This window comes from Muscardinus avellanarius, assembly GCF_963383645.1.
Source record: "Muscardinus avellanarius genome assembly, chromosome: 12".
Taxonomy (NCBI): domain Eukaryota; kingdom Metazoa; phylum Chordata; class Mammalia; order Rodentia; family Gliridae; genus Muscardinus; species Muscardinus avellanarius.
Genome location: NC_137798.1, coordinates 43,111,827 through 43,128,298, shown reverse-complemented (window position 1 = coordinate 43,128,298; position 16,472 = coordinate 43,111,827). Strand labels below are relative to the sequence as shown.

General features: G+C 47.1%; 1 protein-coding gene across 1 annotated transcript in view; it reads right to left on the bottom strand.

Annotated features, from left to right (window-relative positions):
• Window positions 1-235: 235 nt before the first annotated feature.
• Window positions 236-16,472, bottom strand: part of MIPOL1 (mirror-image polydactyly 1) — a gene marked incomplete at its 3' end in the record, with an annotated part of 242,036 nt that continues 225,799 nt past the window's right edge. Inside the window, exon 11 of the mRNA XM_080707733.1 lies at window positions 236-302. Within this exon, the coding sequence (XP_080563859.1) occupies window positions 236-302 (67 nt within the window). The remainder of the gene's footprint in view (window positions 303-16,472) is intronic.

Below are 16,472 nucleotides of genomic sequence, written 5' to 3'. Positions count from 1 at the left end.
CCTTATAGCTACCCCTTGGTAAAAGTCTGTAGTTAATATATTTGGATAAATAACTCAAGTCAGCAGCAAAGTGGTTAAACATTTGTGATTTGATTTTATCTCAGCTTGGAATGTGGCTGGAGTGTCCCACTTCTAACAACTGTTTGCTAAGTTAAGGCTTTTAGTGTTTGCACAGTGTCGGAGGAAGCAGCCTGGTCACCAGATGTGATCCTTCCCCCAGCCCGTCCTCTCTCAGTCAGATCACTGTCCTCACGGTGCCCGCTCCAACCTTCTTCCGCAGGACATCCACCAGCCTCTCTAACCTATGTTGGGGGCGGGGGAGGCAGGAGAGGAAAAAGGGAAAATGAAAAGTACAGTTACTGTCAGGAACGTTTTAGCTGAAAAAGAACAGTAGTTGACTATGACAAAGCAGTCATGTTAAGAAACAAAGCATCACTGTGAGCAAGAGACACGCTTGCAGAGTGCCAGGAGCTGGGGTTAAAAAAACAGCAACCACACACACACCTAACTCGGATCCTCAGATGGGGTTAAAAAAAATAGCAACCACACACACCCAATTCGGATCCTCAGATCGCATCAGCGGTAGACACCACGCAGAATATGCAGGAGACTCACTCCAATGCGTTTTCTTCTCTCACTGAGGTTGTGAATGAGTCATTTATCGTGCGGTGACAAGATGGCTTATTAAGGGTAGAGCAGCTCCAAACTGATTTTTACTCCCGGAAAACACACGTCCCTTTTTCTTTTTTAGTGGTGCTGGGGACTGAACTCAGAACCTTGAATTGGCTAAGCAGATTCTCAAACACTGAGCTATACCCCCAGTCTGAGAAACACATACTTCAATACAGAAATATCAGCAATTTATACCTGTTACTCTGCTAAGTACGAAACACATTGGTTGACACACTGCACAAATTCTTTATTTCTTTTTTTTCTTTGCAGGGTTGGGAATTGAACCCAGGGTTTCATACATTCTAAGCAAGCACTCTACCACTGAGCTACACAGCTGCGGGCCCTACTGCGCAATTCTTATGCATTAAGTTTCTTTTTCATAGAATCAGCTGATGAAAATACAGGTATTAGGTGGCTAGGTGGGGAAAATTTAATGTCCCAGTAGCATGAAAATAATTAAAATATATGCAAATTACTTGGCATTAATATAACCAGACTTTTTGTACTGCATTTTTTAAAAAAGTTTCTATTCCTGAGTAGTACATACTAGAAATTATCTACAAAGGCTTTCTAGTTAAAGAAAAGTGAGGTTTTTTAAGTTGTTTTAAATCCATCAATTAAACTGAAAATAGAGTCAAAAGTTCAGAAGTCCCTTTTACAGTGCTCTGAGGCTACTCCGTGGGTGGGAGACCACATTAATATGGATCAGTGAGAGCTTTGCTCAACAAAAGTTGGTGGAATCAGACCACTGGTTGCTCTTCTTGTTTTATTTTTTGATTGGAAGCATAAAATCTCAACCCCAAATCTCACTGATGTTACCCAGAGGGTAATCATCTTTGTAAGTGAAAATCATGCTAAGCAGTTTTCGTACACACAGTCTTTCCTCCTCAAAGGGTAGTGAGCGATGTAGTCTGGTCTGCTTCACAGACTGCCTCATTCATATGGATCCATGCATGAGGGTCCTTTGCAAATAAACACAGCACAGAGCTAGACACCAAAGGAATGAGGGCATTCTTAGCGTCACACATACTCGTTTAGACTACTTGAGATTTTCAGTAAGGGATAGACAGATCAACTGCATACAACTCAGAAAACCAGTTTATAACCAGAATTCTGTTAGCAGAAACAGAAATATGAAACAAAATATTGCAATGCATCAAAATCTTTGCTTCCAGAAATGTAGTAAAAGAAAAATCTTGCCTAAGTTTCTTGCTACAAATTTCTCAATTGTATACTCTAAGTATGCATTATGCATCTATTAAAATAGCGTAGGAACGCAAATATCTGAACTAGGAGGTTCACAGGAAAATTCATCACCTGCACAGATTAGCCTGTATTCGTTGCACTTTCCCTGGTGCAAAAAACGAGTGCTATCTTATACATTCCAAATATTATGATTCATGGGACGACGTGAATCCCTTTAGCCAAAGTTTTATTAACCTAAGTTGTGGAGAAGGAGGATGAAAATTTAATATGAATTACAAAACTACACTATACATTTATTGCTAAACTCTGATAGTACCTTACATTAACTCTTAACAAATGGTTCCTGGTAGAAATCTCGACAAGCCATAAATAGTATTTCTTTGTTTAAGTGCCAGATAATATTATTTTCAGGGTGATTAAATATATTCCTTCCTCATAATATCACTTATACTACTAAGTAGGTGAACGACTTCCTGATAATATAAAAGCATGTTCTACTTTGTATGGTTACTTCTACAAGTTCAAAATCAATGGAATGCCGAATCACCGAGATGAATCTTGGCCCCTGCTTTGGCTTCTCCTTCACAGAGGGGCTCATCTTTCATTAGGACATCTTTCCATTTAGAACTCATTTCTTGCTAAAGTAAGAGGTTAGGGGGAAATACTTAAATATCATGTTTTGCAATGTCCTCACTATATTTCAACAATTACTAGATCAACCACATTCTCAGTTTATCCAGGTTGAATGATTTATGAAAATTTGATCTCAGAAATGAGAAAAATGTCACTTAGTTTTGCAAAGGCTTACTGACTGCAGAAACACAATAAAGCACCTATGCCTTCCTGTAAGGAATGGAATACACCTGCCAAACAGTGGCTGTGCCAACAGGAAGGGAGGCGTGTATGTCTGCTGGAGCACCTTGCAGGGTTTGCCTGCAGCTACCCTTCACCATTTATATCAGTCCTTAGGGGAACAATGCAGTTCACTAAAATAGGCTCCAACTGAAATATAAGAAAAGCTAGAACTAGGGCTACGAGTTCTCCTTTTTTTTTTTTTTTTTGTGGTACTGGGAGTGGAACCCAGGGCCTTCTATCTCCAGGCTATACTCCCAGACCTATTTTTATATTTTATTTGGAAACAGGGTCTCATTAGGTTGCCAAGAGCCTCACTAAGCTGCTGAGGCTGGCTTTGAACCTGCGATCCTCCTGTCTCGGCTTCCCAAGTACTGGGATTACAAGCGTGCGCCACCACAACCGGCTTGGAGTTCTCCATTTTGAATATGAAAAAAACTAAAGCATAGATAAGTAAACTATTCTATAAGTTTTTGAGGTAAAACAAATTTTTTTACAAATTTGTTTTACAAATTTTTGACAAATTTGGCCCTGCCTTAAATTTTGGATTACCAGAGACTTATGGATTTCAGACAGGCTAATGTCTTAATAGCATCATTAAAACTTTTCCCTCAAATTTTTAAGTAAAATTGGATAAGTATTTGTTGCTGGTGTATTTCATTTGCTATTTTATTTTATTATTATTTTTGGTCCTGGGGATTGAACCTAGGGCATTCCACCTCCAGGCTATCCTACCCTTTTTATTTTCTATTTTGAAACAAGGTCTCCCTAAGTAGCTGAGTGGCTTGTTAAGTTGCTGACATTATACGTGTATACCATCATTTGCTATTTGGTAACAACACACTAAAAGAAAGCCAATTCATGACTCTATCAACCCCACCCCCACACACAACTAGAAAATGATAGATACAATCTATTATTTGCTATAAGATTTCTGTGTAAACTTAAAAAACTAAATTTACAACTGTATTTTAGGTAGAAATCCTATCTTTCGATTAACATTTTAATATTTCTATATCATTATAGAATATGTACCATAATGGAACACATGGTTTTCTATCAAACAGATAAACCACAAGTTATTTGACAATTTTCCTAAGTGGTTTACTCCTATTTTTCATTCTTGATGAATCTCGTGATATATTTTGAAAGACAAGTAGAACTTAATGAGCATTGTCTGTGTGCCAGGAACTCTAAGTCATTTATCCACATATTTAACTTTCATTATAACTCAATGGGGTAGATATTATCAGACGGCAAAACCCAGGCATAGAGAGGGTAATTTAATCAGAGCCATAGAGCTGGTGGGGGTTGGAGCTGGGGTACAGTGCTAGGCCTAACCGCCGTGTCCCACATCTCTCTAATGTGCCGTGCTGTGGACAAAAGTACTAAGAGCTTTATAATTTATTTCTGAATTCTTGTGGGCTTAAATTGCTATTATTAACCAGATAATTTATTGTAAAGTGACTGAAAATAGTGAAAAGTGAACAAATTCCTCATCATCAATTGAATTTACCAAAATAAATACCTCACCAAAGATTCTGTTTTTGAAAATAATTTTTGTATAATTTGTCAATGTGGGAGTAGGAGAATTCTTCTTGGCTAGTCACATTTCTCTCTGGAAAAAAACTCATTCCAATTATTTAGGCAATGCGGTTGTTCCACCCAACACATTTAGCTTTTTAACCCTCAAACCCAATTCCAGGAAAGGAAACCAGAGAAATCCAAGTGAGATGGACAGTGGTCATCCCTCCAGCAGGGATGACCACTAAAAACGCTCATCACTTAAGAGCTGACATTAGTATCAAGGGTATTGTTCTCTTTCAATTGTGTCATAAAGATGAGAAAAAGACTTTAAGTGTGATTTTTTTTAATCACTATGACTATTCTTCTGCTTGTCTTTTTAATGTCGATGTTTTTATCATCTTTTCTTTACACTTTTCATACATTCAGGAGATATTTGCTTTTTTGATGGCACTTAGATGATCATGATTTCCAAATCCAGACCCTCATTCTGAAATTCTTGTCTCAGTTTCAGATCACATATCCAACTGTTTTTAGTACATTTCCTTTTGTAACGATAGCAGCCCTATGATGCTCACACTGCCTAAGACAAAACTTAACTACTTTATCTCCCAAGCATGTGGCTATATTTCTTATCTTGATTAATATGGTAATTATTAATTTACTCAACCTTTAAGTTGGAATTTTTTAGAAAAGCTTGATATATTGTATTATCCCCCCCCATTTCAGTTTGGACCTATAAATCTTTGTGATGAAAGTACTGATGTAGACAGTAGGAAGTAATGAAAGGGTTCCAATTCATCTAGTCATATCATTTGCACTTTAGAAAGATCCCATCAGCAAGAATGTAGAGACAGGTGGAGGTTTACCTTAGTCTACAGATAAGAGGACCAGATAGCTCCTTATTAAACAACTTAATGCCACTGAACTATACACTTACAAATGGTTAAAATGCTACATTTTATGATATGAATATTTTACCACAATAAAATATCATAGACTTGAAGGCTAAAGACAAGAAGATTGACTCCTAAGTGTCTTGTTTGGTGACCAGGTAGACAGTGATGCCCTAACCAAGGCAATGGTGAGGGAAATCAGCAGATTTCTGCTGGGGACTAAGTGTTCCTGAGGATGAGTTCATTCTGGTACTTACACATTTGAGGTACTGATAAGACATATATGTGGGGGTGTTAAATGGGTGGTTAGATATAAGAATTAGTGTTAAAGGTAGACTTAAGTTCAGTCAGCATATATTTATTTAGTAATGCTTATGTATAAGGTATCGTTCTAGGCCTTGATTATTCAAAGAACAGGACACGGTCTTTACTTTTTTTGTGTGTGTGGTACTAGGGATTGAACTCAGAGGCATTCTACCTCTGAGCTAAACCCCCCAGCCTGATTTTATTTCTTATTTGGAAACAGGATCTCACTAAGTTGTGGAGAGCCTCACTAAGTTGCCAAGGCTGGCTTTGAACCTGTGATCCTACCTCAGCCTCCCAAGTACTGGGATTACAAGTGTGTGCCACTATGCTCGGCTGGTCTTCACTTTTAAGGCACAGCAATGGAAAAGTAGATCTTTATCTGGTCAATCTCAATAAGTTATTGGTAAATGCTGTAATAAAAGAATAAACACAGACATTAAATAGCACCTTGCTTAGGTATGGAGGGAGAGGAAAGGTCTGTAAAGGCTTCCTGATAAGGCCTGAGTTAAGTATTAAAGGAGGGAGAGGAAACAATCATCTCAACAAAGGTGGGAGTGGAGAGAGGGCAGGATGGGCATTCCAGGCGGAGTGTGAAGGCCCAGAGTGTCCTGGGGAGAACGTGATAAAACCTAGGACCCAGATTGTGTGGAGAAGAAAGCAAATCTATAAAAAGCCAAGGGAGAAATGGAGGGAACAATCTACTGATGCCTTGATTTGTGTTGAGGCTAAAATGCAAGAGAAGGTGGAATACGACTGTGGTTATTATCAGAGAGGCAACTTTTATCTTAGAATTTCAGATGTACAAAAGTGATGACAAGACTGAGAGGGACTAGCTGAAGCGGAGAAGAGGGAAAGGCCATTAGCAGGAGGTAAAGCAATGAGGCAGACAGACTGTTGACACTGACACTGATGTTTCTTAGCATGAGTGTAGGAGTTGGGGTAAAAAGGAAGACACTGAATCACATGCCCAATATTCACATTAAATGAATGGCACTGATTAGGAGATCAGTAGACATCATTAAATAAGAGGGAGAGGGAGAGCGAGCAATGAAGCTGGGTGATGTAAATCTTAATGAAGGAAGGGTTTTTACATGGGTGAAGAAAGGAACCAGAAGAACTGTAATTCTTACTGCACAGATGGTATAAAAAAGTATCCTTGGTGATGTTCAGGTACAATGTAAGTGTGAAGCATCTGGTGCAGAAGTTGTGGAGAGACTTTAGGTAGAAACAATGCAAAGAAGGTTCCAGAAGGCAGATGGGAAAGAGCTGAGATCAGAGGGGGAAACTGGGAGAAAGGAATTACAGAACTGTTTGGAAGAAGAGACTTTGCCTCCCTGGACCTTCCACTACTGCCTTAAATAATTGCCCTATTGATTTCCTCCTATAAGAGGTGGTATCAAAATGTTGAAGAGAGTTGTCATGTCTTTCCTGTGTTTCATTTTTTTTCCCAAGCCAATCCTTCTAGTCTTCACATGGTTTTGTATATTAACATTCACAGATGGTCCACCATTGTTGCTTACTTTCTGTACATGCTCTCTGGCATTCCTAGTGTGTTGACAATATTGAACCCTACATAATAAGCCACTCCCATCAATCAGAAGGAAAGCAGAACTTATATCTTCCTAAATCTGGATATTTACTGCTATCTTAAGACTGCCACGTTTCACTACTGGCTTTGGGGCGAATGATTCACCCACTAATACTCTAGCCTGCTTTACCTGTAAAGCCATGCTAAGCCTCTCCTTTTTTGTGTGTGTGACATACACAATTAATATTTCTGTATCATTTACTACTACATAATAAATCACTCAAAAGTCAGTGGCTTAAATCAACAGCTACTTAATTTTAAAATTATTATCATTATTATTATTATTATTATTATTATTATTTTGGTATTAGGGATTGAACCCAGGTGAATTCTCCCTCTGAGATATACCCTACCCTTTTTATTTACTTATTTATTTTTTGGTACTGTGGATTGAACTAAGGGGCATTGTACTTCCAAGCTACACCCCATCTTTTTTTTTGCTTTGAAATAGGTTCTCACTAGTTTGCTCAGAGTCTTGCTAAGTTGCTGAGGCTGTCCTGGAACCTGCGATCTTTCTTTCTTTCTTTCTTTTTTTTTTTTTACATTTTTTATTTTATTTTTTTTTAATTAATTTATTTTTTAAATTGGTGCATTGTAGTCATATATCAATCACATTGGAGTACAAGACTTGAGAGGATATACAAGCACACATCATCCAATTAGCCCTCCTCCAGCCCCCGTCCCATTCCCTCCCCCTCCCTCCATCCCACACTTCTTTGGTGATTTACTTTGATACATTTGTTTATGTACCTCCTGCATTTTAAAGAGGCTCCGTCCTCCAGTATTACATACCCTCTGATTGGTCACATTAGTTGCTTCACTATAGGGCCCTTTCTATAGCTCAACCTCTTCCTGTTGCCCTTTTCCTCCTAGTTATTGCTGATTAAGAGAAGCATCTGATTTATATTTTCTGCGATATTTCTCTGTGCATGCTGCGTTGCAAGTACCAATCCCACTCTTGATGGTCCCAGTAGTGGCCTGGCTACTCAGTGGACTGATCCAGACCTCGCTGGCTCACGCAGCGGCCTTGCCTCATGGGAGGACCCAGTTCTGGTCTCGCTGGCCCCTGAACCGGTCAAACCCCTAAGCTGGCTTTGGTCCCGACCTTGGAGGCCGCAGGAGTGAACTTGCCTCACGCCAGGCTCCGAAGCTGGCCATTGGCCCCTGCACCGGTCTAACCCCTTGGCAGGATTCCAATCCTGGCCTCGGAGGCCCCAACACTGGTAATGCCTCATGGCAGGCTCCGATGCCGGCCTCACTGGCCCCAGCACCGGCCTAACCCCTTGACAGGCTCTTATCCTGGCCTCAGAGGCCCCAGTACCGGCCTTGCCTCACGGCAGGCTCCGATGCCGGCCTCGCTGGCCCCAGCACCGGCCTAACCCCTCGGCAGGCTCTTATCCTGGCCTCGGAGGCCCCAGTACCGGCCTTGCCTCAAGGCAGGCTCCGATGCCGGCCTCGCTGGCCCCAGCACCGGCCTAACCCCTCGGCATGCTCCGATCCCGGCCTCGGAGGCCCCAGCACTGGTCATGCCTCACGGCAGGCTCCGCTGCCGACCTCGTTGGCCCCAGCACCGGCCTAACCTCTCGGCAAGCTCTTATCCTGGCCTCGGAGGCCCCAGTACCGGCCTTTCCTCACAGTAGGCTCCGATGCCGGCCTTGCTGGCCCCAGCACCGGCCTAACCCCTCGGCAGGCTCTTATCCTGGCCTCGAGGCCCCAGTACCGGCCTTGCCTCAAGGCAGGCTCCGATGCCGGCCTCGCTGGCCCCAGCACCGGCCTAACCCCTCAGCAGGCTCTTATCCTGGCCTCGGAGGCCCCAGTACCGGCCTTGCCTCACGGCAGGCTCCGATGCCGGCCTCACTGGCCCCAGCAGAGGCTTAACCCCTCGGCAGGCTCCGTTCCCAGCCTCAGAGGCCCCAGTACCGGCCTTGCCTCACGGCAGGCTCCGATGCCGGCCTCGCTGGCCCCAGCACCGGCCTAACCCCTCGGCAGGCTCTTGTCCTGGCCTCGGAGGCCCCAGTACCGGCCTTGACTCACAGCAGGCTCCGATGCCGGCCTCGCTGGCCCCAGCACCGGCCTAACCCCTCGGCAGGCTCCGATCCCGGCCTCGGAAACCCCAGCACTGGTCATGCCTCAAGGCAGGCTCCGATGCCGGCCTCGCTGGCCCCAGCACCGGCCTAACCCCTTGGCAGGCTCTTATCCTGGCCTCGGAGGCCCCAGTACCGGCCTTGCCTCAAGGCAGGCTCCGATGCCGGCCTCGCTGGCCCCAGCACCGGCCTACCCCCTCGGCATGCTCCGATCCCGGCCTCGGAGGCCCCAGCACTGGGCATGCCTCACGGCAGGCTCCGCTGCCGGCCTCGTTGGCCCCAGCACCGGCCTAACCCCTCAGCAAGCTCTTATCCTGGCCTCGGAGGCCCCAGTACCAGCCTTGCCTCACGGCAGGCTCCGATGCCGGCCTCGCTGGCCCCAGCACCGGCCTACCCCCTCGGCATGCTCCGATCCCGGCCTCGGAGGCCCCAGTACCGGCCTTGCCTCAAGGCAGGCTCCGATGCCGGCCTCACTGGCCCCAGCACTGGCCTAACCCCTCGGCAGGCTCTTATCCTGGCCTCGGAGGCCCCAGTACCGGCCTTGCCTCACGGCGGGCTCCGATGCCGGTCTCGCTGGCCCCAGCACCGGCCTAACCCCTCGGCAGGCTCCGATCCCGGCCTCGGAGGCCCCAGCCCTGGTCATGCCTCAAGGCAGGCTCCGATGCCGGCCTCGCTGGCCCCAGCACCGGCCTAGCCCCTTGGCAGGCTCTTATCCTGGCCTCGGAGGCCCCAGTACCGGCCTTGCCTCACGGCAGGCTCCGATGCCGGCCTCGCTGGCCCCAGCACCGGCCTAACCCCTCGGCATGCTCCGATCCCGGCCTCGGAAGCCCCAGCACTGGGCATGCCTCACGGCAGGCTCCGCTGCCGGCCTCGTTGGCCCCAGCACCGGCCTAACCCCTCGGCAAGCTCTTATCCTGGCCTCGGAGGCCCCAGTACCGGCCTTGCCTCACAGCAGGCTCCGATGCCGGCCTCGCTGGCCCCAGCACCAGCCTAACCCCTCAGCAGGCTCTTATCCTGGCCTCGGAGGCCCCAGTACCGGCCTTGCCTCAAGGCAGGCTCCGATGCCGGCCTCACTGGCCCCAGCAGCGGCCTAACCCCTCGGCAGGCTCCGATCCCGGCCTCAGAGGCCCCAGTACCGGCCTTGCCTCAAGGCAGGCTCCGATGCCGGCCTCGCTGGCCCCAGCACCGGCCTAACCCCTCGACAGGCTCTTGTCCTGGCCTCGGAGGCCCCAGTACCGGCCTTGCCTCAAGGCAGGCTCCGATGCCGGCCTCGCTGGCCCCAGCAGCGGCCTAACCCCTCGGCATGCTCCGATCCTGGCCTCGGAGGCCCCAGCACTGGTCATGCCTCAAGGCAGGCTCCGATGCCGGCCTCGCTGGCCCCAGCACCGGCCTAACCCCTCAGCAGGCTCTTATCCTGGCCTCGGAGGCCCCAGCACCGGCCTTGCCTCACGGCAGGCTCCGATGCCGGCCTCACTGGCCCCAGCAGCGGCCTAACCCCTCGGCAGGCTCCGATCCCGGCCTCAGAGGCCCCAGTACCGGCCTTGCCTCAAGGCAGGCTCCGATGCCGGCCTCGCTGGCCCCAGCAGCGGCCTAACCCCTCGGCAGGCTCCGATCCCGGCCTCGGAGGCCCCAGCACTGATCATGCCTCAAGGCAGGCTCCGATGCCGGCCTTGCTGGCCCCAGCACCGGCCTAACCCCTCAGCAGGCTCTTGTCCTGGCCTCGGAGGCCCCAGTACCGGCCTTGCCTCAAGGCAGGCTCCGATGCCGGCCTCGCTGGCCCCAGCAGCGGCCTAACCCTTCGGCAGGCTCCGATCCCGGCCTCAGAGGCCCCAGTACCGGCCTTGCCTCAAGGCAGGCTCCGATGCCGGCCTCGCTGGCCCCAGCAGCGGCCTAACCCCTCGGCAGGCTCTGATCCCGACCTCGGAGGCCCCAGCACTGGTCATGCCTCAAGGCAGGCTCCGATGCCGGCCTTGCCGGCCCCAGCACCGGCCTAACCCCTCAGCAGGCTCTTGTCCTGGCCTCAGAGGCCCCAGTACCGGCCTTGCCTCAAGGCAGGCTCCGATGCCGGCCTCGCTGGCCCCAGCAGCGGCCTAACCCCTCGGCATGCTCCGATCCTGGCCTCGGAGGCCCCAGCACTGGTCATGCCTCAAGGCAGGCTCCGATGCCGGCCTCCCTGGCCCCAGCACCGGCCTAACCCCTCAGCAGGCTCTTATCTTGGCCTCGGAGGCCCCAGCACCGGCCTAACCCCTTGGCAGGCTCTTATCCTGGCCTCAGAGGCCCCAGTACCGGCTTTGCCTCACGGCAGGCTCCGATGCCGGCCTCACTGACCCCAGCACCGGCCTAACCCCTCAGCAAGTTCCGGACCCGACCTCGGAGGCCCTAGCACAAGCCTTGCATCATGGCAGGCTCCAATGCCGGCCTCGCTGGCCCCAGCATCGGTCTAACCCCTCTGCAGGTTCCAATCCCGGCCACGGAGGCCTCAGTAGTGGCCTTGCCTCACAGCAAGCTCCGATGTCGGCCACTGGCCCCGGCGCCCGCCTAACCCCTCAGCAGGTTCCGATCACTGTCTCTGTGGTTAGTATTTCAAAGGATCCAGTTGTAATGTATCAGATCTCTGCCTCCCCCGAATATTGGCCACTGGCACTGCCACTGCCTCCACCGTTTCAAATCCTTCCCAGGCTCTTTTTCCACTCTGAATGTTGTCCAGTGTTCCTAAGCATGCGTGATGGTAGCATTCGACATTTGGTGTAATTTCTCCAAAAAAATAAAGTTGGTAAGATCCGGTTTCTGCTTCTCCTGAATACAAGTCTCTACCACCATCGCGAAGAACTCTTTCAACACCGCATTTCTCCTTGGTCTCCGCTAAACTTTCTCCTTATATGTGATGTCTGAGATTCTTAACAATATAGAGAAATAGCAGTCCTCTTTCACGGGGAATTTTTCCATAAGTTCCAGTGCATTTAGATAAGTTTCGTCTGCATCTCCAGTGTCCTGGCATCCATAACGGCTTTCTTACCACCTCTCCGATATTTTTCTTTATCTTTTTCTGTTCTGGGCCCGGTTTCTCCAGGGGTCTGGCGTGCTACTCGCAGTTCGGCTGGGACCCAGAGTCCAGTGATCCGGGCCGCAGCTGGGTGCCCTGTGCTCGACCCCGCCCAGAACCCAGCGTCTTACTGGGCCTGGTTTCTCCAGGGATCTGGCGTGCTACTCGCAGTTCTGCCTGGGGCCCAGAGTCCCGCGACCCGGGCCCCATTAGGCGTGCCCCGCCCGCGACCCCTGCCCAGAACCCAGCGTCTTACTGGGCCTGGTTTCTCCAGGGGTCTGGCGTGCTACGCGCAGTTCGGCCCGGGGCCCAGGGTCCCGCGACCCAGGCCCCGGCTTTTGTGCGCCGCGCGCGACCCCTGCCCAGAACCCAGCGTCTTACTGGGCCTGGTTTCTCCAGGGATCTGGCGTGCTACTCGCAGTTCTGCCTGGGGCCCAGAGTCCCGCGACCCGGGCCCCATCTGGCGTGCCCAGCCCGCGACCCCAGCCCAGAACCCAGCGTCTTACTTGGCCTGGTTTCTCCAGGGGTCTGGCGTGCTATGCGCAGTTCGGTCTGGGGCCCAGAGTCCCGCGACCCGGGCCCCATCTGGCGTGCCCAGCCCGCGACCCCCGCCCAGAACACAGCGTCTTACTGGGTCTGGTTTCTCCAGGGGTCTGGCGTGCTACGCGCAGTTCGGCCGGGGCCCAGAGTCCCGTGACCCGGGCCCCATTAGGCGTGCCCCGCCCGCGACCCCCGCCCAGAACCCCAACCTGCGATCTTTCTGTTTCAGCCTCCCAAGTACTGAGATCACAGTCATGTTCCACCATGTCTCACAACAACTATTTCATTTAATCCTGTCAATTTGAGTTTATCTCAGGTGGGTAGTTCCATCTACTAGCCTTGCATGTAATCCTTGGTACTACTGTAGTCAAACAGTGGTAGCATGTGCCTGACAGTTGCTTCTGGCCTTTGGCTGGACTCTCTATGTGTTACAAACTACCCCAGACTTAATTTATGTGGTGAACAAGAATTAGCAAGAGGGTAATAATGGAATCAGGAAAGCCTCTTGTTCAGAAGTATTATTATTATTTTTTTTAAGCTGGTCTGGGACTGGAACCCAGAGGCATTTGACCTCTGAGCTACAACCCCTGCCCAATTTTTTATTCTTTATTTTGAAACCGGGTCTCACTGAGTTGCAGAGGGCCTCACTAAGTAGCTGAGGCTGTCCACGAACCGCGATCCTCCAGGTCTCAGCCTCCCAAATGCTGGGATTACAAGCGTGCGCCACCACACCCAGCTCAGAAGTTTTTTTGTTTTATTTATTTATTTATTTATTTATTTATTTATTTATTTATTTATTTATTTTTGCGGGTCTGGGAATAGAACCAAGGACATTTGACCTCCGGGCTACACCTCCTGCCCTATTTTTATTCTTTATTTTGAAACAGGGTCTCACTAAGTTGCGGAGGGCCTCACTAAGTAGCTGAGGCTGTCAGTGAACCGCGACCTTCTGGTCTCTGCCTCCCAAATGCTGGGATTATAAGTGTGTGGCACCACGCCCAGCTTGTTCAGAAGTTTTAAAACCTCTCCGGGCGTGGTGGCGCACGCTTGTAATCCCCGCGCTTAGGAGGCAAAGACAGGAGGATCGCGCAGGTTCGAAGCCAGCCGCGCGCGCTGGCTTAGGAGACCCCGTTTCCAAATAAAAATGTAAAAATAGGTCTGGGAGTGTAGCCCAGAGGTAGAAGGGCTTCCAGGAACCCCAGTACCACCAAAAAAAAAAAATAAAAAATAAAAAAAAATAAAATAAAATAAAACCACCATATGGTATATTTTATTGGTCAAAGTGAGTCAGAGCCAGCCTAGATTCAAATAGTGGGGAAATAGATTCTTCCTCTTAATAGGAGCAGCTACCAAGAAACTGTGGCCATATTTTATTACTATAGTATTGGTCTTAAAGGAAGACTTTACCTTTATCCTTGGCAGACCTCTTTAGTTAATCTAGTCCATTTTCCCATATTTCTTGAAACCCTAACTTTGTCTATACTTCTTGTATTTTTGGCAAGATTACCTTTAATACTTTTTAACACAGATTGAGAAAAATGTTGATGGGAAAGAACCAAGGAGAAGGAGGAAAACCTCTTGGAGATGAGGTTAGGTGGGGCTGACGGTCTGGTGATAGGTAGGGACTACAATTGCCCATCACAGTCATATAATATTACAAGTTTTTACTGTTCCATTAACCATGACTTTTCTAAACTGTGAATTAATTTTTGAAACTTTCCATGAAGAAATTTTGAGACAGCTTGTCAACTGATTCCTGAAATCAAGAAAAATCAGAGTTCTATTAGTTCTTCTTTTGAACTCACTATAGAGGGTTTCCCCGGGATTCAGCTAGTCCTGCAAAGCTCGTTGTGTAGTAATAGGGTTCGACTAGGTGGATTTGCAACTAAAGTAACAGGACTAGATGTTGGGTGCCATCCAGAAGCACTGTACCTATTTCATTTAGAGTACCTTCAGGGCTTGATTTGGGCTTTTCAGATATCAAAAACATATAACCATACAGTTCCATAATCTGTAACATGAAAGCAGGGGTTTGGGGGCTGTAATTTGGCAAAGGTAGTATTTGTACGCCAGCTTAGTACTGTTGACATTATACTGAGTATAGATCACAATACATAGCACCTACTTTGTTTTGAAATTTAAGTTTAATGACTAACATAGCTGCTTTTCAACATTTAAGATATAGTCATTGAAAAATTTCAATGAAGAGTCCATGAGGGACTCTTTTAAAATAAAATATTTTCAAAATATTACAATCTGGTAATACTATGATATTATTGTGCATTTTGCCTTATCAAAAAGACATTTTTGAATTGAACAAGTTCATGGATAAGGTCTTACAAATTCATTTTTTTAAGCTATTTTAAGTTTAAAACATGCTTGTATCTATGTTAACAGTTACAATTTTTGTCCTTGTTATTGTTGTGTGGTACTTCAGATTGAACCCAGGGCCTTGCATGTGCTAGACAAGCACTCTACCACAGAACTATATCTCTATCCCTTTGTACGACTTTTATTTTGAGACAGGGTCTTACAAAATTGCCAGGCTGGTTTTGAACTTGTAATTTCCCTGCTTCAGCTTCCCAATTTATTTACTTAGAAATGAACATTATAATAATAATCGTTAAGCCGGGCGTGGTGGCGCACTTTTGTAATCCCAGCACTTGGGAGGCTGAGACAGGAGGATCACAGAGGTTCGAAGCCAGCCTCAGCCACTTAGTGAGGCTCTCAGCAACTTAGTGAGACCCTCTTTCCAAATAAACTATAAAAAATAGGTCTGGGAATATAGCCCAGAGGTAGAAAAGTCCCTGGGTTCCACCCTCAGTTCCTCACACACAAAAAAAGGTTAAAAAATAATAATAGTTAAAATGAGATTTCAACTGTAATTATATTAGGAAAAATGAAAAAAAAATGATGCTAACAGTCGGGGTGGTGATGCATTCCTGGAATCCCATATCTTGGGAGGCTGAGACAGTAGCATCACAGGTTCAAGAAACTGGCTGAGGGTGTAGTTCAGGTTACAGTAACCCTGTATTTAATTCCTAGTCTCATACATATACTAGTAGGACTGTAGAGAAACAAAAGTGATCATAAAAGGCCAATTTATTGAAGAAAAATGGGATATAGAACAATTATTTACTATACAAATTCACATTAAATTTTTGTTTTTTGTTTTTGTTTTTGTTTTGGTGCACTGTGGTTCCTGGAAAGCCTTCTACCTCCGGATTACACTCCCAGACCTATTTTATACTTTTATTTGGAAACAGGGTCTCTCTAAGTTGCTGAGAGACTCACTCTGTAGCTGAGGCTGGCTTCGAACCTGCGATCCTCCTGTCTCTGCCTCCCAAGCACGGGGATTACAAGTGTGTGCCACCATGCCCAGCGTCACATTAAATATTTTTAAAAGTACATTGCAAATATTATAAATACATCACAGAGAGTCTAGATGGATACTACCTTAAAGATTTTTATTACAAACATAATGAAAACATATTTAATACTTGGTAAAATATTATCAATTTAAGTAAATGTCTAGGGAAAATTTTTAAGTGTCTTTCTTGACACCAGTTTGAATTAAAATCTTAGCCTCGTTAATGTGTCATTGAAAGTTTACATGGATATGCTGTAACAATTAGAATGAGGTCTTCTCTGATAATCATCACAGCAGGATCTTTGAAATTAAGCAGAAACCAAAGAATGCACTAAAAAAGGCCCTCTTAATACCTACTTGATCCACTATGTTCGGGTCTCTCCGATGTCTT